This window comes from Triturus cristatus, chromosome 6, assembly GCF_964204655.1.
Source record: "Triturus cristatus chromosome 6, aTriCri1.1, whole genome shotgun sequence".
Classification (NCBI taxonomy): domain Eukaryota; kingdom Metazoa; phylum Chordata; class Amphibia; order Caudata; family Salamandridae; genus Triturus; species Triturus cristatus.
Window position 1 is genome coordinate 1,760,923,808 of NC_140589.1, and position 22,603 is coordinate 1,760,946,410.

Below are 22,603 nucleotides of genomic sequence, written 5' to 3' on the forward strand. Positions count from 1 at the left end.
TAGTATTTTGTTTTAATTTGAAGGAAATGTCACCATTTCAATTTCATGGAAGAATATACGAAGCTGGCTTTGACTTGCTGGCATTCCAAAATGCACCCAAAATGTACACACAAATCCCCATATAACTGCAGTGAAGGTGTCTGTGTACATTACAATTTTACACCATGCAGTTTTCAGACCGATGTGCACGTGGAAGCTGCAGTGTGGTGTTCTTCATGGCTGTGCAGGAGTGGCATTGAGATATAGGGCCATGCTGGGTGTGGTGCATGCGGTGCCTACCACACTTGGGAGCCATTCACATCAGAATACCTATGTTTATGGCCAGTAGTGACTTTGTCAACCAGGCCCAAAGTCTTGAAAACGGAATTTGATAAAAACAATTATTAAACTTTCGTGCATTTCTCACCAATATATCAAGGAAGAATAGACCTGACAAACAAACAGATAACAACATCGTGACCAGCCACGGGTTTCAAGGCATGCCAAAAACTGGACATGAAGGGCCCTCTTTGGATACATTTTCTTCGAAGGTAGGTCAACAGGGTCATTTCAGGTTCTGCATGTTTCTCCACGACCTACAAAAAAGACAAGAAATATATCAGCCATGAAGAAATAAAGCTATAAAGGTTGTATAATTATTCTCAATTTGCATGAATGGCCTTGTCTGAAGCCCTCTCCATCTGAATACGCGTCAAGTTTAGGGTTTGAATATTCAGATAACGGTAAAGAAAACATATAAAACGTTGTAGTTTCTTGCTCATTATTCGGCACTACACTACCTACCATCCGCCCTCTCGCTTAGAGTGGCATGTGTAGGTGGTATCGGTACTACCATGTGCTGAGCCCAGAGAGGCTTACTAACACTGCATTGCAAATATGATAATATCACATTACAGCATGGAAACCCTGCCAGGTCTCCTCCTCAGGGGGGTAGTACCACCATGTGCATGCATGCAGAGACACGTGTTACTTTGTTACTGATTGACCTTTCGTATTTAGGTTCAAGAACTTACTCTAGTAACATTTAAGTTTCTTCTGATTGTCGACCTGTTACAAATGTATCAGGGTATTATCCACTAATGCCCTGCCGCACTCTTAATGCACTCCTCAGAAGGTACAATGTATGATGTTAAATTGATGTGAATAAACATGAGCTTAGCTTCAGGGGGGTGTTTGGAGAGTTACACCCCCTAATAAATGTATTATCTTATACACAGTTGGGTACAGGTGCTTTCTGTCGGGTATGGTGAGGTGTCTGTCGTATTTCACCAGGAATTTTTACATAGACACAGACAAAAATGCACATAAACTCTCTCCCTCTCTGTCTTGAAAGTCCTCAAAAATGTTTTTTTTTCTTTCTAAAAATTATTGGGCCTCATTTATGAGAAGTGATGCATCGCTGCGTGAAAAGAAGCGATGCGTCACTTCTCAGTGCGCCCTCCTTGTGGCACCAATGATGCGTCATATTTATAAAATGACGCATCATGTCGCAAGGAAGGACAGATACGTCAGCATAACTGACGTATCTGTCGGCGCAAAAAGTGGCGCATTGCGGGAGTTGTGTCGGAAGCCTGACGCAACTCCAGCAATGTTCCTTTCACATGGGGCAAGCCCCATGTGAAAGGGGCTGCGTCACCTTTACACCTGCCATGAGGCAGGCGTAAGGTTTTGACGCATGGGCGTCCTAGTAATGGCACAGCGAAATCTCATAGATTTTGCTGCGCCACTCCTACGACCCTTTCTTGCGGGGGTACGCCCACCCTGCATACATTATACCTGGCGCAGGTATAATGTAGCGCAGGGCTTTACGAAGTGACGCATCCACCTAGATGCGTCACATTGTAAATATGACGCAACATGGCGCATTTTTTACGCGGCTGGTGCGTCACAAAAAGTGACGCACCGGTGGCACAAAAGTGACGCGAGGGCTCATAAATAAGCTCTATTGTTTCCTACGCTTAGTACTCCTACCACCCCACACTCTGCTCCCTTCCCTTTCCACTGCAACTTAGGCCCCTCTCATGCACCCTGCTTGTCCTATAATGTATTTTAACATTATATGCCAATGTGATTGTTGGGAAATATGAAGCTCATTCCCACCCACCTCCCACATTCTCACTGACCAAGCTTCGCCCCTGTGAATAAAGTGGGATATTTGTTCTTCCCATGGGTGTATGTTTGGCTTTTAAAACCCCTGGTTATAGCCTTGTTCTGTTGGAGAGTAGGGTGAAAAGCAAGATGGGAGATACTAGTAACTTGCATATTGTAAGTTGACTGTAAATGTACAGGTTGCCCAGTACATACATGATCCACTTATGGGATTTTAAAATATGTTCTTGATAACCACTCTGTAGAAAAATGTCTCCATGAGCCACAATGTCACATTGCAGGCTAGCAATTTGCAATATTGTGGACCTAATTGTGAAATTCTAATTTAAACTCTAAATTCATAACTAGTCTTAAATTCTTGCAATTAAGATAACATTTATAGTGTATTGCTAGCTTTTTCTGAAGTGTAACATTTTCTGAAGTGTATTAGTCAAAAGGTTTTGTATATATACTTTTGTTACAAATTATAGTTTTAAGTGTTACATTTACTTTTTTATTGGATGCTTTGATCTATGAGCAGTACAATCTATACAGCAAGCACTGGTAATGCCAATAGGTTTGGCTTAAGAATACATTTGCGTTTTGTGTCACTGATTGGTTTAGGGCACTCAATAAGCCATCATAAATGGACTCTGTTGCTCATCTTTGCACCCATTCATCCATTCATCAACCCACTGATTAATCCTTCCATTCACCCTCTGACACAATTGTATTAAAACACACACCAACTCAACTCACTAGCAATCGCTAAGGCCACATCCTAATCCATCATTTTTTCACCTACCATGCCATCTCAGTTTGGACCCAGCCATATGCAAATCAGTCGTGACTCTGCTCCTCATGGGAACAGTCCAGCCTAAACTGCAAGGCCAGGCCCTCTCTGAACTGGAACACAAGCACCCTGGGACTGGTTTCAAACTAGTTAGAGCTCTTCAGCCATGTATAGCTAGGTTCCAGTGGTACAGTGATCCCGGGACCCACGACTGGTTACACTCAGTGTACTTAGGGCGGCAAACTAACAAAACAACAAGGTGAAGGATGGAATGCTTGAATTAAACTCGGCCACTGGCAATTGCTCTGGCCGCAACCCAATTCATTGTTTTTTGCCTACCATGACACCTCTATTTGGAACCAGTCATAGGCAAATCAGTCTTGATCCTGCTCCTCATGGGAACAGTCCAGCTCGCACTGCAAGGCCAGGTCCTTCCTGAACGGAACACAAGCAACCTAGTGGGACGGGTATGCCAAACGTGGGTTCCGTGCTCGCCATGCCGCTGGATCCAGGCTATCCTGGTTAACATGGGTTGATACCCCAAAACCGATCCTAGGAAACTTCTTTCCGGTCCAGGGAGGACCTGGTCTGGCAGTTTGGGCTAGAATGTTCCCATTGAGTGCAGGGTCAAGACTGATTTGCATATGTCTGGGTCCAAACTGGAATGGCATGGTGAGCAAAAAGAAAACGATGTATTTATGCCCAGATCTCTGATTGGGGGTGAGTGTTTGACATCGTTCAGCATTCCGTCCATCAATTGTTCTTTTTGCATTTGTGAACCCGAGTGGGACTTCAGGTATACAGTTAGACTTCTGGTGTAAAGTTAGAATTTAGGTCTAAACTTGACTTAAGGTCTAAACTTGCGAACATATTTTTGAGGGCCGTGCATCATGCTTGCACCATACATAGTGGTACATACATGACGCAAAGGCCCAAGTCATATTTCTGAAGCAACCGAAGGTACATTGCGCAAGCTTGCCTGCGTTAGTGCTAGACTGCTGTAAGAGTGCAAGTGCAGGAGGAAAGGACATGAATATACCATATTGGATAAATACAGTGCATTCCTGCCCTGTCTCTGTTGCACAGGGCAGCGCAGCAAGTTAAGCTGCTGCACTGCCCTGCGCCACCAATGTTATAAATATGCCTGTCAGACTTTTGTTTTAACTTTACATTTATGAATCGGACCCACAATGTATAACATGTATTATGGGCCAAAAAGTTATTTTATGGGTATGATATCCATTGCAAATCACTAGGCCTTCAACCTTGCAGCTTATTATCATGGCCATAAAACGTATTCATGGCAATTATGGACCGAGATAAACAGTTCAGAGGTAACTGAAAAAAAAAAGAACAAATATTGACCAAGGCTTCGAATGTGTTCAGGTCAATGTAGAGAGGATTGTTATACCATGGGAGCGAAACTGGAGTTATGATTTCATATGTGGCTAAACTCCCACAACATAAATCAACATAATCCCTGTTAAGTAAATTAGTTTCAGCGAGGACTCCCTAGTGTATCCTTGGTAGGTTGGTATAAGCACCAGACTGGATCCAGAGAAAGCTACAGTGACTCAAAACACAATGGAAGTGAATGGGGTGTGGTTGGCAGTGACTGGGGGATCCTCTGAGGCTGGCTTTTGAAACACCCGGTAGTGAGTTATGAAGGACCGAGATCCAGGTATTCTTTGAGGCCAACCTTTGATAGCGCTAGATTAGAGAAGAATTTGCAGTTAGTCCTAGTGGAAGGTTTTACCTTATGACTTTCTGTAGATTAAAACTCTTTAGCAGGAGAAAGCTAAATGCTGTAACCAAGGACAACTCCTGTGACCAAGGACAACTCCACAAAGTCAGATTCGTCTTACACTCTTGTGGTGGCCTTGAACCGTGCAGTCAACAGCTGTGAGTGGAACAAACCAGGAAATGTTCCCACTGAGGACACATTCTTATAAGGTAAGCTTTGCACCTGGTCCCAGTGCTCCAGAGGTTAAACATTTCTCTCTCCCAACTTTGTTTTTTTTTTGTGTAAATCTTTTTATTAACAATCCTTCACATTGTACACAGTAAGGACATTTCATGGAGGGATCAGGTCATCTAATTCAATACTATGTGGGGGAGTACAAATGTGTCCACGATATGAGTTCCACGGTGTCCATATTCGGGACCACTTTCTGGGGCAGCCTCGGGCAACATAGACGGTCTTTTCCCTGAACATGCACCAGTCCATACTTGTCTCCCATGCTTCCAGTGTGGGGGGGGGGGGTTGCAGCTCCCCAGGCCTGAGCAATGTTTCTTTTGGCCAGCATGAACCCCAAAGTGGCCCATTGTGTTTGATGCGTGTTCAAGTCCGTCGGTCCCCATATGTTCAGCAGACATCTATGTGCTTCAGGGTGAATAGCAATTGTGAGTACTGCCCCCATTACTTTATGTATCTCCCTCCAGTATGACTGAATGTGTGTGCACTCCCATATGATGTGCATAAAGGTGTCTATTTGCCCACACCGTCTTCGACAGTCCCCCGCCTCCGCTCTTCCCATATGTACCAGTCGGGGTCCAGTCATATATATCCTGTGCAGGTTTTTAAGCTGTGCTAGCCTTAGTCGTGCTGGAATTGCCACCACCCGGGGGGGGGGGCGGGATATCGACTCCTGCCATTCCTCATCATCCATTTCTATGCCATCCGCCACCCATTTGTGCCGTAACACGGAGAGAGGATCTTCCATATTATATATTAGCTTTTATAAATTAATGAGATGGTCTTCTGGTAGCCGGTATCGTCAGGCCTACCGTAGGTGCCATGATTGATAGCAGCCAAATGTACAGCCCAGTAATATTTTTTAATATCAGGGAGGCTAATGCCTCCATCATACCATTTTAATGTAAGTTTACCTAGGGCGTTCAATTTCTTTCAAATATGTCAGGGGAACAGGGTCGAGTGAATTTTGAAGGGCATAGAGGAAGCGGGGAGAGACATCATTTTAAAAAGACCAGTCTTACCCAGGAGAGAGAGGGGAATAGATTTCCAACTGGCTATGTCCCGTTTTAACCATAATATTGAGGGAAGCAGGTTTTTTTCGTATCGAAGTGCAGGGTCTAAGGAGAGAAATATCCCTAAGTATTTGAATCCCGTGGCGCTTATCTGGATCAGACAGTTACAGGGTAAGGCAGGTAAGCCCCCCTGGAGAACATATAGGCGGGACTTAGTCCAGTTGATTGTAAACCCAGAATATCTGCTGAACACTGCCAATATGTCCAGAACTACAATTAGGGATTTTTTAGGGTGGGTTAAATAGAGTAATATATCATCCGCAGTTCAGATGCGGTCCTCCCATTCCTGTGACCAACGCATACCTCGAATAACAGGATCCCGTCGGATCCATGACGCCAGTGGTTCCAATGCTAAACCAAACAGGAGGGGGGAAAGTGGGCAACCCTCACGGGTACCCCGACTCAAGGCAAAAGTGTCTGACATTTTATTATTGTCCGCAACTTGCGCCAATGGCATCGAATACAGGAGGCGTATCCACTGGATAAATACCGGGCCGAAGCCCATTTTTCAGAGCACAGCTAGGAGATAAGGCCATTCGATGGTATCGAACGCCATGGTGGCGTACAGGGATACAAGAATAGCTGGTTCCAGGATCTTATCTGCCCTGCTGTAACGCCCTGAACGTCTCGGGATCGTTTAACAGACACGATAATGAGGACGCAACCACTTGTGAAGGGTTAGTTATTTTAATGAAGGCAAAAATAACACAAAGAAGAAACAAAAGTTATAGTCACTGGAATCCTCCAGGCTAAGTACGTTACCAGCCCACAGCACGGGTGGTCCTAACCGTCCTCTGCATATACGCCGGTCCCGGCGTATGCCAACAGAGGGCAGAAATGAAATGGCCGACAATACCAATCGGTAGGCTGTGAGGGGCACGAAGAGTGTTGGGGAGAATCGAGGAGTCAGGGAAACACCCAGCCGGGGTCTCTACCTGAAGGGAGCAGCCGCTCAACCTCTTCCTCAGACTGCACCGGGACGCGGAGTCACCTCCTGGTGATGCGTCACCGATACCCCAATCAAAACCAAGAAGACTGAACCGAGAGCAGCCGCTCGATCGATCCTGTGGACTTCCGAGTCTGTAACGCGGCAAACACCTCCTGGTGTGCGTTACAGCTGGCAGTCCCTGTATCTCTGGTCGGGCTGGGAGTTACGACTCCAACCAGCAAAAGCGCCACTGCGCTTTGACTCAGCCGAGTCAAAAAGCGAAGCTCAATGGTTGACCGGTAGAGCTTCCGGGTCCTTCACAGGTGACGATGGGGCAAGACACGGCCCAGGGAGTAACAACTCGACCTACCTCCGTTCTTGCCTTACTGGAGCTCCACTCCGGAACACTGCTCTTCACGAAGCAGGTACGTCGGTGTAAACACAATATCCGACAGCGTTGTACCTCCCGGTTCCTCCCTTTATAGGGCGTGTTTTCCTTGAGTTATGTAACAGCTCTCCTGTTTACATAAGGGCGTGTTTTCCTTGAGTTATGTAACAGCTCTCCTGATTACATAACCTCTCAACCGCTAAGCATCCTGGGAGATGTAGTCCGTTTTCGCTGGTTACCGTTTTCCTCCCCTCGCATGACAGGAATTCTTGACAGTACATCCTCCCTCTCAGCGGCTCCCCACGGGTCCAGCGCAGGCAGGAAAACGCCGATGGAACAAGGAGACCAAGCGCGGAGCATGAACCCCTTCAGCCGGTTCCCATGATTGCTCCTCCGGGCCATAGCCTTTCCACGCCACCAGGTACCACAGCTTCCCCCTGCGCCATTTGGACGCCCGTATGCCCGACACTTCATACTCCACCTCCGACTCCACGCATACCGGCCTAGGTGTCCCAGACGGCTTGGAGGGTGCTGGTTTGAGCAATGATACATGAAAGACAGGGTGTATCCGCAAGGACTGGGGCAAGCACACCTTCACGTTCACGGGACCCATACACTTGGTAATTCGATAGGGGCCCATGTACTTGGGATGGAACACACTGTTCTTTCGAAACCTCATGTTTCTTGTGGATATCCAGACGTAGTCTCCAGTGCGGTACAGTGGCCCGGGCCTTCTCTTCCTGTCTGCCGCAGCCTTGTATCTTCTCTTGGCCTCAATTAGGACAGCCCTTGAGCTCATCAACGTGTCTTTTATGTGTGCCACCCTGTCCGCTGTGGCGGGAATCCTGTCCTCTCTGAACGGATGTAGAAATGGCAAGAACCTGGGATGTTGGCCATAGTTGCTATAGAACGGAGATGACTGTGTGGAGCTGTGAGTGGCGTTGTTATAGGCTATCTCTGCAACCCATAGCAAGTCGACCCATTCTTCCCTGCCCTGGTCCACATAACATCGCAGATACTGTTTGAGCGTTTGGTTCAGGCGCTCGGTTTGGCCGTCCGTTTGAGGGTGGTAGCTGGTGGACAGGGCGGTCTTAACATGCAGCGCAGTGCACCAAGTCTTCTAGAATTGCGCAGTAAACTGCGACCCCCGGTCCGACACGATCACCCCCGGTAATCCATGCAGTCGTACCACATTTTTTAGGAGTAGTGACGCCAATTCCCCGGCCGTAGGGACTCTCTTGCAGGGGATGAAGTGCCCCATTTTCGTCAAGTAATCCACCACCACCAGTATCGCCGTCATCCCCTGGTCTACCGGTAGGCCCACCACGAAGTCCAGTGATATGCTATCCCATGGTCTATCCGGGGTCGGAAGTGGATGTAAGAGCCCTTGGGTTCGGCCATGGTCGGCCTTCATGGTAGCACACGTAGGACACTCCTGTCCCCACCTCCTGACATCCACTCTCATGGTTGGCCACCAGAAATGCCGTCCCATGCTAGCCACCGTTTTTTCAAAGCCCAAATGACCTGCGCATGGAGAGTCATGGCACCAGATGAATGCTTGTTTCCTTAGCCTAGGCGTGGGTATCAATAGGCACCTGCCCTTCAGGGGTATCCCGTCCTTCAGCTGCTATTCTCTGTGACTGAGGAGCCACCTCCGCCATGCGAACGACCTGATCCCTCTCTTTATTCCCCTCAGGAAAGTATCCGGTTGGATAACCCCCAATACCATCCTCGGGGAAATGATGGAACGCTCGGTCGCAGGCAATGGTTCCTTAACTGCAGATTGACGGGACAGGGCGTCCGCCTTCCGGTTTTCCGTCCCCGGCCGATATGTGATGCGGAAGTTGAACCCCGCAAAGAAGATCATCCACCGCAGCTGCCTGGGAGAAAGGTGTCTTGTGGCCGTCATGAACTGTAGGTTCCGATGGTCCGTGTACACCGATACCACATGTCTTGCCCCCATCAACCAATGCCTCCATTCGGTGAAGGCGTCCTTGATTGCGAGAAGCTCCTTCTCCACAATATGGTAGTTGCGTTCGGCGTCGTTGAGTTTGCGGGACATGTACGCAACGGGATGAAGCACCCCTGCGTCGTGGTTGCGTTGGGACAAGATAGCCCCCAGCGCCACATCCGATGCGTCCGCTTCCACCATGTAGGGGAGATCCGGATCGGGGTGAGCCAACACCGGCGCCTTACCAAAGGCGCTTTTCAGGGCCTCAAAGGCTTTGTTCGCTTCAGGGGACCAGACAAACTCCTTGGACTTCCTCAGTAGCTGTGTGATTGGGGCCACCAATCCTGAAAATCCATCTATAAACCGCCTGTAAAAGTTGGCGAAGCCAATGAAACTTTGGACGTCCTTCACGCTTTGGGGCACCGGCCATTCTTTCACCGCCTTGATCTTTCGTTCTGCCATCTCCTGTCCCTCTGGACTCAGCATCACTCCGAGGAATTCCACGGATGTGACGTGGAAGTCACACTTGCTGAGTTTACAAAACAGCATGTTTTCCCTCAGCTTGTGGAGCACAGCTGTGACGTGGTGTACGTGCTCCTCCTCACTGGACGAATAGATGAGGATGTCGTCGATATATACGACCACGTAGATATCCAACTCCTCTCTGAATACCTCATTCAAAAAGTACTGAAAGGCTGCCGGGGCGTTGCACAGTCCGAACGGCATGACGAGGTACTCAAAAAGGCCAAACCTGGTCTTAAAGGCGGTCTTCCACTCGTCTCCGTCCCTCATGCGCACCAGATGGTATGCCCCTTTCAAATCCAACTTGGTGTAGATACGAGCTTTCTTGACCTGTTCCAGAAGTACACTGATGAGAGGCAAGGGGTACCGATTTTTTATGGTTATCGCATTCAATGCCCTAAAGTCCACACAGGCTCTCAGCTCCCCATTAGCCTTCGGGATGAAGAAGAGTGGCGAGGCGGCCGGAGACTTGGACGGGCGGATGAATCCTAGCTTGAGGAGTTTATCCAGGTACCCCCGGAGATGCACGTTTTCAGGCTCCGTCAGGGCATACAGCCTGCCGCTGGGAACGCTGGCCCCTGGCACCAGGTCGATCTGGCAGTCAAACTGTCTATGTGGTGGTAGCACTTCCGCCTTCACCTCATCAAATACATCCTCAAAACTGTGATAAGCCTGGGGGAGAGCCACATCTTTTTCTGCCGCTGTAGCCACCGTCTGACTCCCGCTCTCATCTGCGTCAAGGGATTCCGTTCTTATTCCACAATGCAGGATGCAATACGGTGACGTCATTTCGAGGCGATGTGTTGGCCAATCCACAGAGGGGTTGTGTTTCTGTAGCCACGGCAATCCCAATATGACGCCATATTGGGGCGCTCGGATGATGTTAAAATCGATTTGTTCCAAATGGTTCCTCCCATATCTCATCGGAAGGACCCCCGTGTGCTGCCCGATGGGCCCCGTCACCAATCGCCTTCCGTCTACAGCATAGACGTCTTCGGGTACAGCTTTGGGAAGAAGCACTAGCCCTAGCCTGCATGCCTCGTTGTGGTCCATAAACATGCCAGTGGCCCCTGAATCCACCATGGCCACAACGGGTATCCACTGGTCATGCACTCCCACGTGCACCGTGAGAAACAGGTGTCGTTGTCCCTTAGTGACCGAGTTGGAAAGTGAAGGGATGGATGAGTGACTCCGAGATGCCCCTTCTTTGGTCTGGGAGTCCTCTAGTTTTCCGCCGGTATGTCCACCACGGCTGTTACCGACCGGTTGGCCCGATAACGTGACGTCTTCGGTTTGGCAGGGCATTCACGTACGTAGTGGCCTTTTTTGCCACAATATAGGCACAATCCTTGTTTACGGCGTGACTCTTTCTCCGTGGCTGTGAGGCTCGCTCGTATTGCGCCGATGTCCATGGGTTCTCCCTTGGATGCGGTGGAAGTTTCAGGACTTCCCACCATCACATAGGATGGAAGGGATTTTCCTTTTCTCCCATGATCCCCCTTTCTTTCACTTAGCCTATGTTCCAGCCGTAATACCAGGTTGATAAGGCCCTCAAATGTCTTGGGTTGAGGGTCAATATGAGCCACGGCGTCCTTGAGTTCATCACACAGCCCTTGATAGAAGAGCGCCGTCTGTTTAGCAACAGGCCACTTGGTTTCCGCAACCAGCCTTCGGAACGCGTTGAGATACTGCACCAGGTCGTTGGATCCCTGTCTCAACTCAAGCATTTCACGGTCCGCCGTGTACGAGTCAGCCCTTCTGTCGAACACCTTCAGGAATTCCTCGCGAAAAGCACCCCAATCACATAAGATGGGGTCGTCCCTGCTTACCAGAGGTATGGCCCATTGTGCCGCATTTCCAGCCAAATAGGAAATAAGGAAAGCCACACGAGCCTGACTCGTGGGGAACGCCCTTGGTTTGCACGTTAAATGTAGCGCCACTTGTGTGAGGAATACCTGCACTGTGTTAGGATCCCCACTGTACCTCTCTGGTGTTGCCAAGGGGATGGCTACCGGCATTTCCACTACTACCGCAGGGGTCGGGTTCGTGAGGGAGGTGCTGGGCGTGAGCGGGTCCAATTGGATAGCATCCAGTCTGGCTTTTACATCGGCTGTTTCTTGCCTAGAGGCAGCCACTTCAGCTTGCACGGTCGCTAAAGCAGCCAGCACATCATCAAGTGTTGCCATGTCTGTTATCGACCGGGAGACAGTTAGTGTTATTTAAGGTCGGATATTTTGTAACGCCCTGAACGTCTCGGGATCGTTTAACAGACACGATAATGAGGACGCAACCACTTGTGAAGGGTTAGTTATTTTAATGAAGGCAAAAATAACACAAAGAAGAAACAAAAGTTATAGTCACTGGAATCCTCCAGGCTAAGTACGTTACCAGCCCACAGCACGGGTGGTCCTAACCGTCCTCTGCATATACGCCGGTCCCAGCGTATGCCAACAGAGGGCAGAAATGAAATGGCCGACAAAACCAATCGGTAGGCTGTGAGGGGCACGAAGAGTGTTGGGGAGAATCGAGGAGTCAGGGAAACACCCAGCCGGGGTCTCTACCTGAAGGGAGCAGCCGCTCAACCTCTTCCTCAGACTGCACCGGGACGCGGAGTCACCTCCTGGTGATGCGTCACCGATACCCCAATCAAAACCAAGAAGACTGAACTGAGAGCAGCCGCTCGATCGATCCTGTGGACTTCCGAGTCTGTAACGCGGCAAACACCTCCTGGTGTGCGTTACAGCTGGCAGTCCCTGTATCTCTGGTCGGGCTGGGAGTTACGACTCCAACCAGCAAAAGCGCCACTGCGCTTTGACTCAGCCGAGTCAAAAAGCGAAGCTCAATGGTTGACCGGTAGAGCTTCCGGGTCCTTCACAGGTGACGATGGGGCAAGACACGGCCCAGGGAGTAACGACTCGACCTACCTCCGTTCTTGCCTTACTGGAGCTCCACTCCGGAACACTGCTCTTCACGAAGCAGGTACGTCGGTGTAAACACAATATCCGACAGCGTTGTACCTCCCGGTTCCTCCCTTTATAGGGCGTGTTTTCCTTGAGTTATGTAACAGCTCTCCTGTTTACATAAGGGCGTGTTTTCCTTGAGTTATGTAACAGCTCTCCTGATTACATAACCTCTCAACCGCTAAGCATCCTGGGAGATGTAGTCCGTTTTCGCTGGTTACCGTTTTCCTCCCCTCGCATGACAGGAATTCTTGACACCTGCCTAGAACACCATGGACTCGGCGCAAATTTAGCACAGTATTCCGGTACGGCATAAAACCGGATTGATCTGGGTGCACAAGGTTCATTATGGTTTTAACTAGGCAGTTAGCCAGTACTTTAGCAAGAATCTTAGGTTCATCATTAAGGAGGGAGATTGGTCTATATGAGGCACAGTCTGTTTTGGGTATGCCTTCTCTATGTATAGTTACTATGGTGGCTATTCGTTGATCCACTGGTAGCTCCCCTCTCTCTCCGCTTTCCTCAAACATTGTTTTAAGATAGGTGGCCAATTTATCAGGGTTAAGTTTATATAGTTCGATTGGAATGCCATTAGGACCAAGAGCCTTCCCTGAGTTTAGCGATCTGATCGCCTGCGCTATTCTGTCCGTCGTCAAGGAGCTATCTAATAGTTGTTTCTCTGTCAGGGAGAGGGTGGGGAGAGCTATGTCCCTCAACAGCTCAGTGGAGTCTTCTTCGGTGTAAGGTGCTACTGCGGTGTATACTGCATTAAAATGTCTAGCAAAGTGATTGCAATTTCTTGAGGGTCGGTTATGCAAACATTGGTAGTGTGTCGCAGAACCGGGACCAGTCTACTTGCCCATTCTCATTTATCAAGCCAAGCTATCAATTTTCCAGCTTTATCTCCTAGATCATAGAGTCTTCCTAGTTTCTCTATCCCCAGTGTTTTAGCTTTCTCTCTAACTAACTCCCTATATTCATCCTGTTTAAGACGCAACAAGTGGAGCGAGTCTGGTGTGTTCATTGTTTCCATTTCCCTCTCTAACCGATAGATCTCGTCCTCTACCTTAGATACCTCTTTTTGTTGTTCCTTCTTCTGACCAGATATTAGGGACAGAGCTTCCCCTCTAATTAAAGTTTTAAAAGCTTCCCAGAGTGTCTGGGAAGAGTCTACAGTACCCGTGTTCTCATTGAAATAAGTGTCCATCATGTTGACGAGCTCCCTATGAATTTTGGGATTGCGGAGATACTAGGGATTTATTGGGACTACTCTGCCCACCCTAATCTGATCCAGGAGTATATGTACCCGTAATGGTGAGTGATCGGATATGCCCCTTGATAAGTGTCTGATTTCGTGAATAAGTGATATTTGGGGGCTAGGGACCAAAATGTAATCCAATCTGGATAGGCTGAGGTGGGCTCCGGAGTGGAAAGTATGTTGGATATTCTCAGGGTTATAAGTGCGCCAGTCGTCAACTAATCCCATGGCCTCAAGGAAGTCTGGTAGCCATCTGGTAGAAGGCCCCAACTCACGTGGGGGGTGGCGGTCCAATCTACCTGAGCCCACTGAATTGAAATCACCTCCCAGTAATAACAGTCCTTCTGGTAGTGAGAGGAGGGTAGTGCGCAGGTCCTGGAATGTAGTAGCCTGGAGGCCAGGTGAAACATAAACAGACACTAATGTAATGATCCGTCCCTCCCAGGAACCAGTAATGCCTATATAGCAACCCCTGTCGTTGGCCCAAATGGAATCCACACTGAGGGGAGATGTGTTTTTTAACATGATAGCTACTCCTCTCGAACTCGTTGTGAACCCTGCATGAGCCACCAATTTGTATTCTCATCTGCACATCGCTTGCATGATCGTCCTATCAAGTGCGTCTCTTGAAGAAGGACAATGCCAGGGGCTTGTTTCCTGATATATTGAAGAACTATACTGCGTTTAACTTTGTCCCCAAGCCTGTTGACATTCCAGCTCAGAATTTTGGTGCTCTTATCCCACTGCGTATGCATTAAAACTAGTGAAAAACCTCAAAGCCTTAGTCATGCCCGTCACATTGCTTGTCGATGTAAAAACTGCAACAAGAAACAAATTCAAGTCTCCCCTCCAACAACCCCCCTCCCTGCTTCCCTGCCCTCTGGACTTGAAACTGCCCATACTAAACTGGAAGAGTGCCTGTCACCCAACTTCTGTACTAAATGAAAGAAAATTGGGGTGCATGGCACCCCGCCCCTCCCTAACCCCCCCACCTAGGAGCACTTTATGTATCTCCGAGAGGAAATGGTATGTCATTGTGTGTCCTGGCTTTCAGGCTAATCTCACCCCCTTTACCAGTCTCATAATGTTCTATTTTTCTCAGCGATGACTCCACTCTGATCATACGATTCTTCTCATGGTGGCCTAGTGCGTCCATTGTACCTTAGTGACTCCTCCATCGTTTTGAACTTGTTCACTCAACGCAGCCGTCTCCAACCTCATGCTTTACGGGTCTCCAACCAGTTCGCTGCCACCTCTGGGTGATCGAAGAACCAGGCCTTGCCATCTGCTTCCACTCGGAGCTTAGCCGGGAAGAGAATTGCATACTTGAGGCCCTTGTCTCTAAGCATTTTCTTGACTCCCAGAAAGGATCTTCGTTGCTTCTGAACTCTCTGGGTGAAGTCAGGGAAGAAGCTTATATCAGCATTATCAAGCCTGAGCGGAGGCCCCGCTCTGGCGCGTTGAAGTATTGCGTCGCGGTCCCGGTAGTTGAGGATCCTGGCCAGGATAGGGCGCAAGGGGGGGGCCCTGGGTTTCGGACGACCTCCCGGGACTCTGTGGGCTCTTTCAATGACAAAGAGGTTGTCAAGTCCCATGGGTTTGAGGTGTTGAAGGATAAGCTCTTCCACAAATAGATCGACTTACGCCCCCTCCACTTTCTCCGGAACCCCTAATATGTGCACGTTATTGCATCGAAGGCGTCCTTCATAATCGTCCAGTTTAGTTTCTGCGAACTTTCGAAAAGACTGCAGTTCGTTAATCTCGGTTTGTAGTTGCGAGTTGTCCTCCGCTAAGCTGGTAGTCTTGAGTTCCACCTGTTTAAGCCGTCCATTATTTATATTGAGATCTGCCCGGATGAGGTTCACCTCAAGCGTTATGGTGTCCATTTTGTGTTCAAGTGAGATTTTGATCTCCGCAATGGCTGCCATGACATCCTTAAGAGTGGGTTCTTTGTCCGGGTTCCCTTGCTCTCCTGCATTCCTGTGCTTAGGTGAAGGCTCCGGTATACTCTCTTTCGAGAATGCGTATTTGTCTAATTTATTGGACTGAACTGTCGAGGCCCCTTGTGGACGCCATTTTGTAGTCCTTCACCTTTACACTGTATTGCGTGGCGGGGCTTACTATTTGGCTGATATAGGTGGGAGTTTCGATTTATGGCGCGGTCAATAAAAGCACTGCAGGTGCTTGAGTAATATTCATGTGTGGTACTTGCCAGGTAAGGTTGGTGAGATTGCAAGCAGTCAGCAAATATTCCGCATCAGGGATTCTGCTCCGGTCAAAAGTTGTGGGGCATCTCGTACTGTATGATATGAGGAAGCGCCACTATTTCCCCTCTGGAGTACCCCTCGTGGGGGCTGTGACCACCCTCTCGCAAACCTGATTTTAGCCACGTCGCAGAAGAGCCCTGCTCACCCGTATGTCGCGTGTAATCCGTCAGTCCTGGCTCCTTACTTTTGCCTCACAGCCTTATTGGCGATTCTCTCGTATTTTTGCTGCCACAATGAAAGGCCGCCGTGAAGGACGATCTGGGGTGGACGATCCGGAGTTGGGCTCAGAGCCCTGCTGCCTGCGTCATCACGCATGTCCCATCTCTCAGCACTTTGGGTCCCGCCGCTCTTCTTTCTGCAGGCCTCGCACTGCTGAGGGGTTTATCTATGCACGGAGCTCAGCTACCCGATCCATTCTTCCAGCTTTTAATTCCGGGTGAGTTTCGATGCCGGTTTCCTCTGCAGATTTTCGGGATATGTGGGTCGGATGTGTGGGCTGGGGCCGGGGACACCGGAGCTCTACAAAGCAGCGGCCATTACGCTATGCTGCACAGCCACGCCCTCCTCTCGCCCAACTTTTAGATTAATTTATTTAACTCCTTTTCAGGCGATCCAGAAGTCTCAAGAATTTCACAAAAGTCTCCCCTGACACCTGACCAAGGGTTGTGGATGAGAAAGGCTCCTCTCAACCTCCAGTGAAGCCGGCTGCCAATTGTCTACTTCTTAAAACCAAATAATATTTTTGATTTTGCCCTTCTTAAAAAAATATTGGTGAAGGCTCAGTAGCAAAACGAAACATGGCAAAACAAAATAAAGATTGGAAAAGCCAAGAAGTGTGTTCTGAGGAAGTGATGGTTGTACCAGGCTAAGAAAGACAGTGTTGATACTGCAGCACGGCAATATTATTGGACAGTACCAATTTTGTGCCTAGTGGCTCTAATGAAGAGGTGTGTTTTGTTCGCATGGTCATAGGTTTAAAACGTGGCATGTCCACTCAGACTTTACTACTCCTGAGATTGATGAAATGAGTACCACAGAGTTAGGTAAGGGGGAAAAAACTGTCAATAGTACTAATAGACTCCTCAAAGGTGATTGTGCACTTTATACAGGCAGGCTCGGTATACCAGCAAAGCAGGATATTAGCACTAGACTCCTGCCAAAGGATCTGTGTGGGAGTAGAGTAGACAGAACTGCAGCCTGGCCCCTTGTCATGACGGCCCTCCTCTGCCAGTCCCTTCTTTTAGCACTTTAAAGTCTGATACTTCACTTTCTCCCACTGGCTGAAAAATTCCAGCAACTAGACTGGCAGAGTTTGACTCCGTGGCATGGGTCCAGTTGGCAATGACGGGTGGATACACCTCAAATACATCACAAGGAAGGAGGTTTCCTTATTTCCTAGACAGGAGCCGAGCTGATGATGCTGCAAGTTTATCACATACTGTCCACCTGCTTTACAGGATGTGCACTGCCTGTGCTGAACACAGCAACCCAAAACCCCTCTCCAGCAGGGCTGGGACATATATAGTGGCAATGACACTCTTCTAGGTGTTGCAAAAACAACTATTGATGGACAGAATGCAGAACAATGTCATACATTCACCCCAGTACAGAGATCTGTGCCTAAATCCATTGTTATTTTGCTCACCATGCCGTTCCAGTTTGAACCCAGCCATATGCAAATCAGTCTTGACCCTGTGCCTCATGGGAACAGTCCAGCCCGAACTGCCAAGCCAGGTTCTCCCTGGACTGGAAACAAGCATGCTAGGACCAGTTTCGGGGTTTCACCCCTCTTCAGCCAGGATAGCTTGATTCCAGTGGCATGGAGAGCAAGGGACCCACGTCTGGGCAAACCCCTTCCACTTGGGGTGACAAATGCAAAAACAACAGTTGATGGACAGAATGCAGAACAATGTCATACATTCACCCCAGTACAGAGATCTGGGCCTAAATCCATCGTTATTTTGCTCACCATGCCGTTCTAGTTTGAACCCAGCCATATGCAAATCAGTCTTGACCCTGTGCCTCATGGGAACAGTCCAGCCCGAACTGCCAAGCCAGGTTCTCCCTGGACTGGAAACAAGCATCCTAGGACCGGTTTCGGGGTTTCACCCCTCTTCAGCCAGGATAGCTTGATTCCAGTGGCATGGAGAGCAAGGGACCCACGTCTGGGCAAACCCTTCCCACTTGGGGTGACAAATGCAAAAACAACAGTTGATGGACAGAATGCAGAACAATGTTATACATTCACCCCAGTACAGAGATCCAGGCCTAAATCCATTGTTATTTTGCTCACCTTGCCGTTCCAGTTTGAACCCAGCCATATGCAAATCAGTCTTGACCCTGTGCCTCATGGGAACAGTCCAGCCCGAACGGCCAAGCCAGGTTCTCCCTGGACTGGAAACAAGCATCCTAGGACCGGTTTCGGGGTTTCACCCCTCTGCAGCCAGGATAGCTTGATTCCAGTGGCATGGAGAGCAAGGGACCCGCTTTGTTCGCCATAAGTTGGCAGGGTATGCTCAGACGTGAGTCCTTTGCTCACTTTGCCACTGGATTCAAGCAAGCCTGGCTGAAGACGCTGACATGCCAGAAACCGGTCCTAGGAAGCTTGTTTCCGGTCCAGGGAAGGCATGGCTTGGCCGTTCGGGCTGGACTGTTCCCATGAGGCACAGGGTCAGACTGATTTGCATATGGCCATGTCTGAACTGGGGTGGCAGAGTGGGCTAAAGAACGGTGATGGATCAAACCCAGATCTGTTGACTGGGTGTTAGTTTTTGATTGGTTCTGATGCTCCGTCCATCACCACCCCCTTTTGTACCGCTTTGTTCGCCATAAGTTGGCAGGGTATGCTCAGACGTGAGTCCCTTGCTCACTTTTCCACTGGATTCAAGCAAGCCTGGCTGAAGACGGCTGAAATGCCAGAAACCGGTCCTAGGAAGCTTGTTTCCGGTCCAGGGAAGGCATGGCTTGGCAGTTCGGGCTGGACTGTTCCCATGAGGCACAGGGTCAGACTGATTTGCATATAACCATGTCTGAACTGGGGTGGCAGAATGGGCTAAAGAACAGTGATGGATCAAACCCAGATCTGTTGACTGGGTGTGAGTGTTTGATTGGTTCTGATGCTCCGTCCATCACCACCCCCTTTTGTACCGCTTTGTTCGCCATAAGTTGGCAGGGTATGCTCAGATGTGAGTCCCTTGCTCACTTTGCCACTGGATTCAAGCAAGCCTGGCTGAAGACGGCTGAAATGCCAGAAACCGGTCCTAGGAAGCTTGTTTCCGGTCCAGGGAAGGCATGACTTGGCAGTTTGGGCTGGACTGTTCCCATGAGGCACAGGGTCAGACTGATTTGCATATGGCCATGTCTGAACTGGGGTGGCAGAGTGGGCTAAAGAACGGTGATGGATCAAACCCAGATCTGTTGACTGGGTGTGAGTGTTTGATTGGTTCTGATGCTCCATCCATCACCACCCCCTTTTGTACCGCTTTGTTTGCCATAAGTTGGCAGGGTATGCTCAGACGTGAGTCCCTTGATCACTTTGCCACTGGATTTAAGCAAGCCTGGCTGAAGACGGCTGAAATGCCAGAAACCGGTCCTAGGAAGATTGTTTCCGGTCCAGGGAAGGCATGGCTTGGCAGTTCGGGCTGGACTGTTCCCATGAGGCACAGGGTCTGACTGATTTGCATATGGCCATGTCTGAACTGGGGTGGCAGAGTGGGCTAAAGAATGGTGATGGATCAAACCCAGATCTGTTGACTGGGTGTGAGTGTTTGATTGGTTCTGATGCTCCGTCCATCACCATCCTCTTTTGTACCACTCTTCTAGGTGTTACCAATGGTGATGGAATCCCGTGGAGTACACGCCTATTTCGGAAGGTTTGGGCAGAAACAGGGCTTGCGCGCAGGATTGGAGGATGAAAAATGTGCACAGCCTATCACTCTTTAGTTTAAATAACCACAAGAAATAAAGGATTGTACTTACAAAAATGCAATATCTGGAATTGATACTGGTATTATGAACTGTTGTAGGATTTTGTTATTTAGGTGAAGGCCCTCAATTAATCATGCTGCTGTATTGTAAGTAACCTGATTCCACTGTAACCCTCAATTGATTCTGTGAATTTGTACCTTCATGTTGAGACTGTTTAATAAAAAGATTTACAAAAAACCCAGAAAATTCAAGGGGGAAATGAAGGCTCTACATCTGTTTGTGTCACAGATTACATCGGTTTTACACCGGAATATGTGCCACCGGTCCCGATCTATTGGGAGGCTTCTGAATTCAGCGTTCGTCCACATAGAAAATTGTTCACATCACCAAGGTACATCAATAGGATTGTTTCACTCAGGGCCGGCTTTAGCGCTGGTGACACCCGCTGCAATACATTTTTGGCACCCCACACCCCATGACTACCTACTCAGATTCTCTCACTGCCACCGGGCAAAAGTGCCCCTCATTTCTCAAATCATAAGTTCTTTCTAAACGTAGCGCCCCCCACCCCCTTGAGGTCAGTGCCCCATCTACAGATCGGCGCCCAGTGCAGCCGCACCAGTCCCATTGCCCTGAGTCCCGCCCTGGTTTCCTGGTTTCACTGCGTGGAGAATATCAACCATAAAATCACCCCGAACTCCGGGTCTTGGGTTATGGGCAAAGTCCGGTCCCAACCCAACCCCTTCTTCACCACAAAGAAAGCATGGGACATTCCCTCAGCAACCCCTCGGCTTCCTCTGCCACCCTCCCCCTGTCCTACAGCCAACACTGACCTCCCACCACCCCACTTGCTCAAAGCAGACGGTACATGGAAATTGATAAGTCCCCTGAATCAGGGATAACCTTGTGGAAACTCATGTGAGCTTGTTTATTCTCCATTCTGGGAATTGAATTTGTAATTGCTCTGTACAAGCACTCAATGATTAGCCAGAATCAGTGATTCTGGCCCCAGTAATTCTGGGACCCCTACACCTTGCAACTCATATTCGGTTTCCCTAATACATAAACAAATGCACACCACGAGGAAGACAGCAATATATGTGTTTGATATGTTTTTGTGTGAGCAAGACACTGTGGGTGTGCACTTCTGTGGTTGGTTATGTGCCTGTGTCTATGTGTGTTATCAAGTATATGTTGTAATGTCTGTGTTTGCGTGTTTCTAAGGGATTGTGTTCTCTGTGTGCGGTTTGTGAGTCTATGTGTAGGTGGCAGCATACATGTGTAGATGGTTCCATTGTATGTGCATATGTTTGTGTGAACGGTGGGGGAGGGGGTGGATGGTTGTTTGTCATTTTGTGCATGTGACTGTGCCACTCTATGTACACCAACTCATCTGTATAATCTAGCCTCTCCTTTCTTGTGAATTATGTCACTGTATCATGCACTTTACCTAGCAACTACATATTACCTTCCCTAGCCTGTAGAGTGTCTCACTGTGCTTTGTTTTCCACTCTTCTGCCTTGAGGAGCTAGGGCCACTAGGCCACATCCTCTTATCGAACAGCTCCTCATTATTGCCAACACACTCCTCGATGAGGACCTCCAGCTCCATCACTGAAAAAGTAAGGTTGTGCTTTCTAGCTGCAAGGTCTTGGTCTGCTCTGCCCTGTACATATTTGTATTTCCTTGCAGCCAAAGATTCACGCAAGGGGCTACAGATGTACTCCCAGTGGCGTAACGATAATTGAGGGGGCCCACGGCAAGGAACGTGGAGGGGCCCCCTCCGGACTCTATCAGTAACGCCCCGGCAAGAGTGCTGTGCTGAGGGGACCCCCGGAAGCTTGCCTCCCCCGCACTCCGGGGGCTGCGGGGGCCTGTGTTAGTGTACTCCTGTAACAGCACTCACTTCCGCTGTGTTGTAGATCACTAAGAGGGGCATGCATTTGAACACTTCTTCATAGTGATGCCATCATTCTTGCTAGAAAGTCCTCATTTTGCACTGTTCACCCCCATTTGTTTGCTGAATAAAACTGGTGGTAACTGACTCTGACTGTATCCTAGGGTCTGCTAACCAGGCTCAGGGCAAGTGCTATGTTTAAAAAGGTACATGTAATAGGGTGCACTTACAGTTGGCAATGACAGACCCTATACATCCATAGTAGATATTAGAGCTAGGGGGATGCAATCTATCTATATGTCCCTAGTATGTAATGGGGCATAGTGAGTTAGAGGCCGAGCATATTTCCTGCACTTGCATGTGTGCACTGTTGTGTGCCTGCTGTCCTTTTACAAGCAATACCAAAGGGGATGATGGACGGAGCGTTTGAGCAAATCAAACACTCACCCCCAGTCAGCTGATCTGGGTTTAATCCATCATCATTCTTTAGCTCACTCCGCCACCCCAAATCAGACATGGCCATATGCAAATCACTCTGACCCTATGCCTCATGGGAACAGTCCAGCCCAAACTGTCA

At 48.8% G+C, this 22,603-nt stretch overlaps 1 protein-coding gene across 2 annotated transcripts in view; it reads right to left on the reverse strand.

Annotated features, from left to right (window-relative positions):
* The window catches only part of LOC146821941 (xanthine dehydrogenase/oxidase-like), a 452,547-nt gene that overhangs the window by 295,606 nt on the left and 134,338 nt on the right, over window positions 1-22,603 (reverse strand). For both annotated transcript variants that reach the window (XM_085613026.1, XM_085613027.1), the window contains exon 2: window positions 518-575. In XM_085613026.1, coding sequence (XP_085469152.1) covers window positions 518-575 — 58 coding nt within the window. The remainder of the gene's footprint in view (window positions 1-517; window positions 576-22,603) is intronic.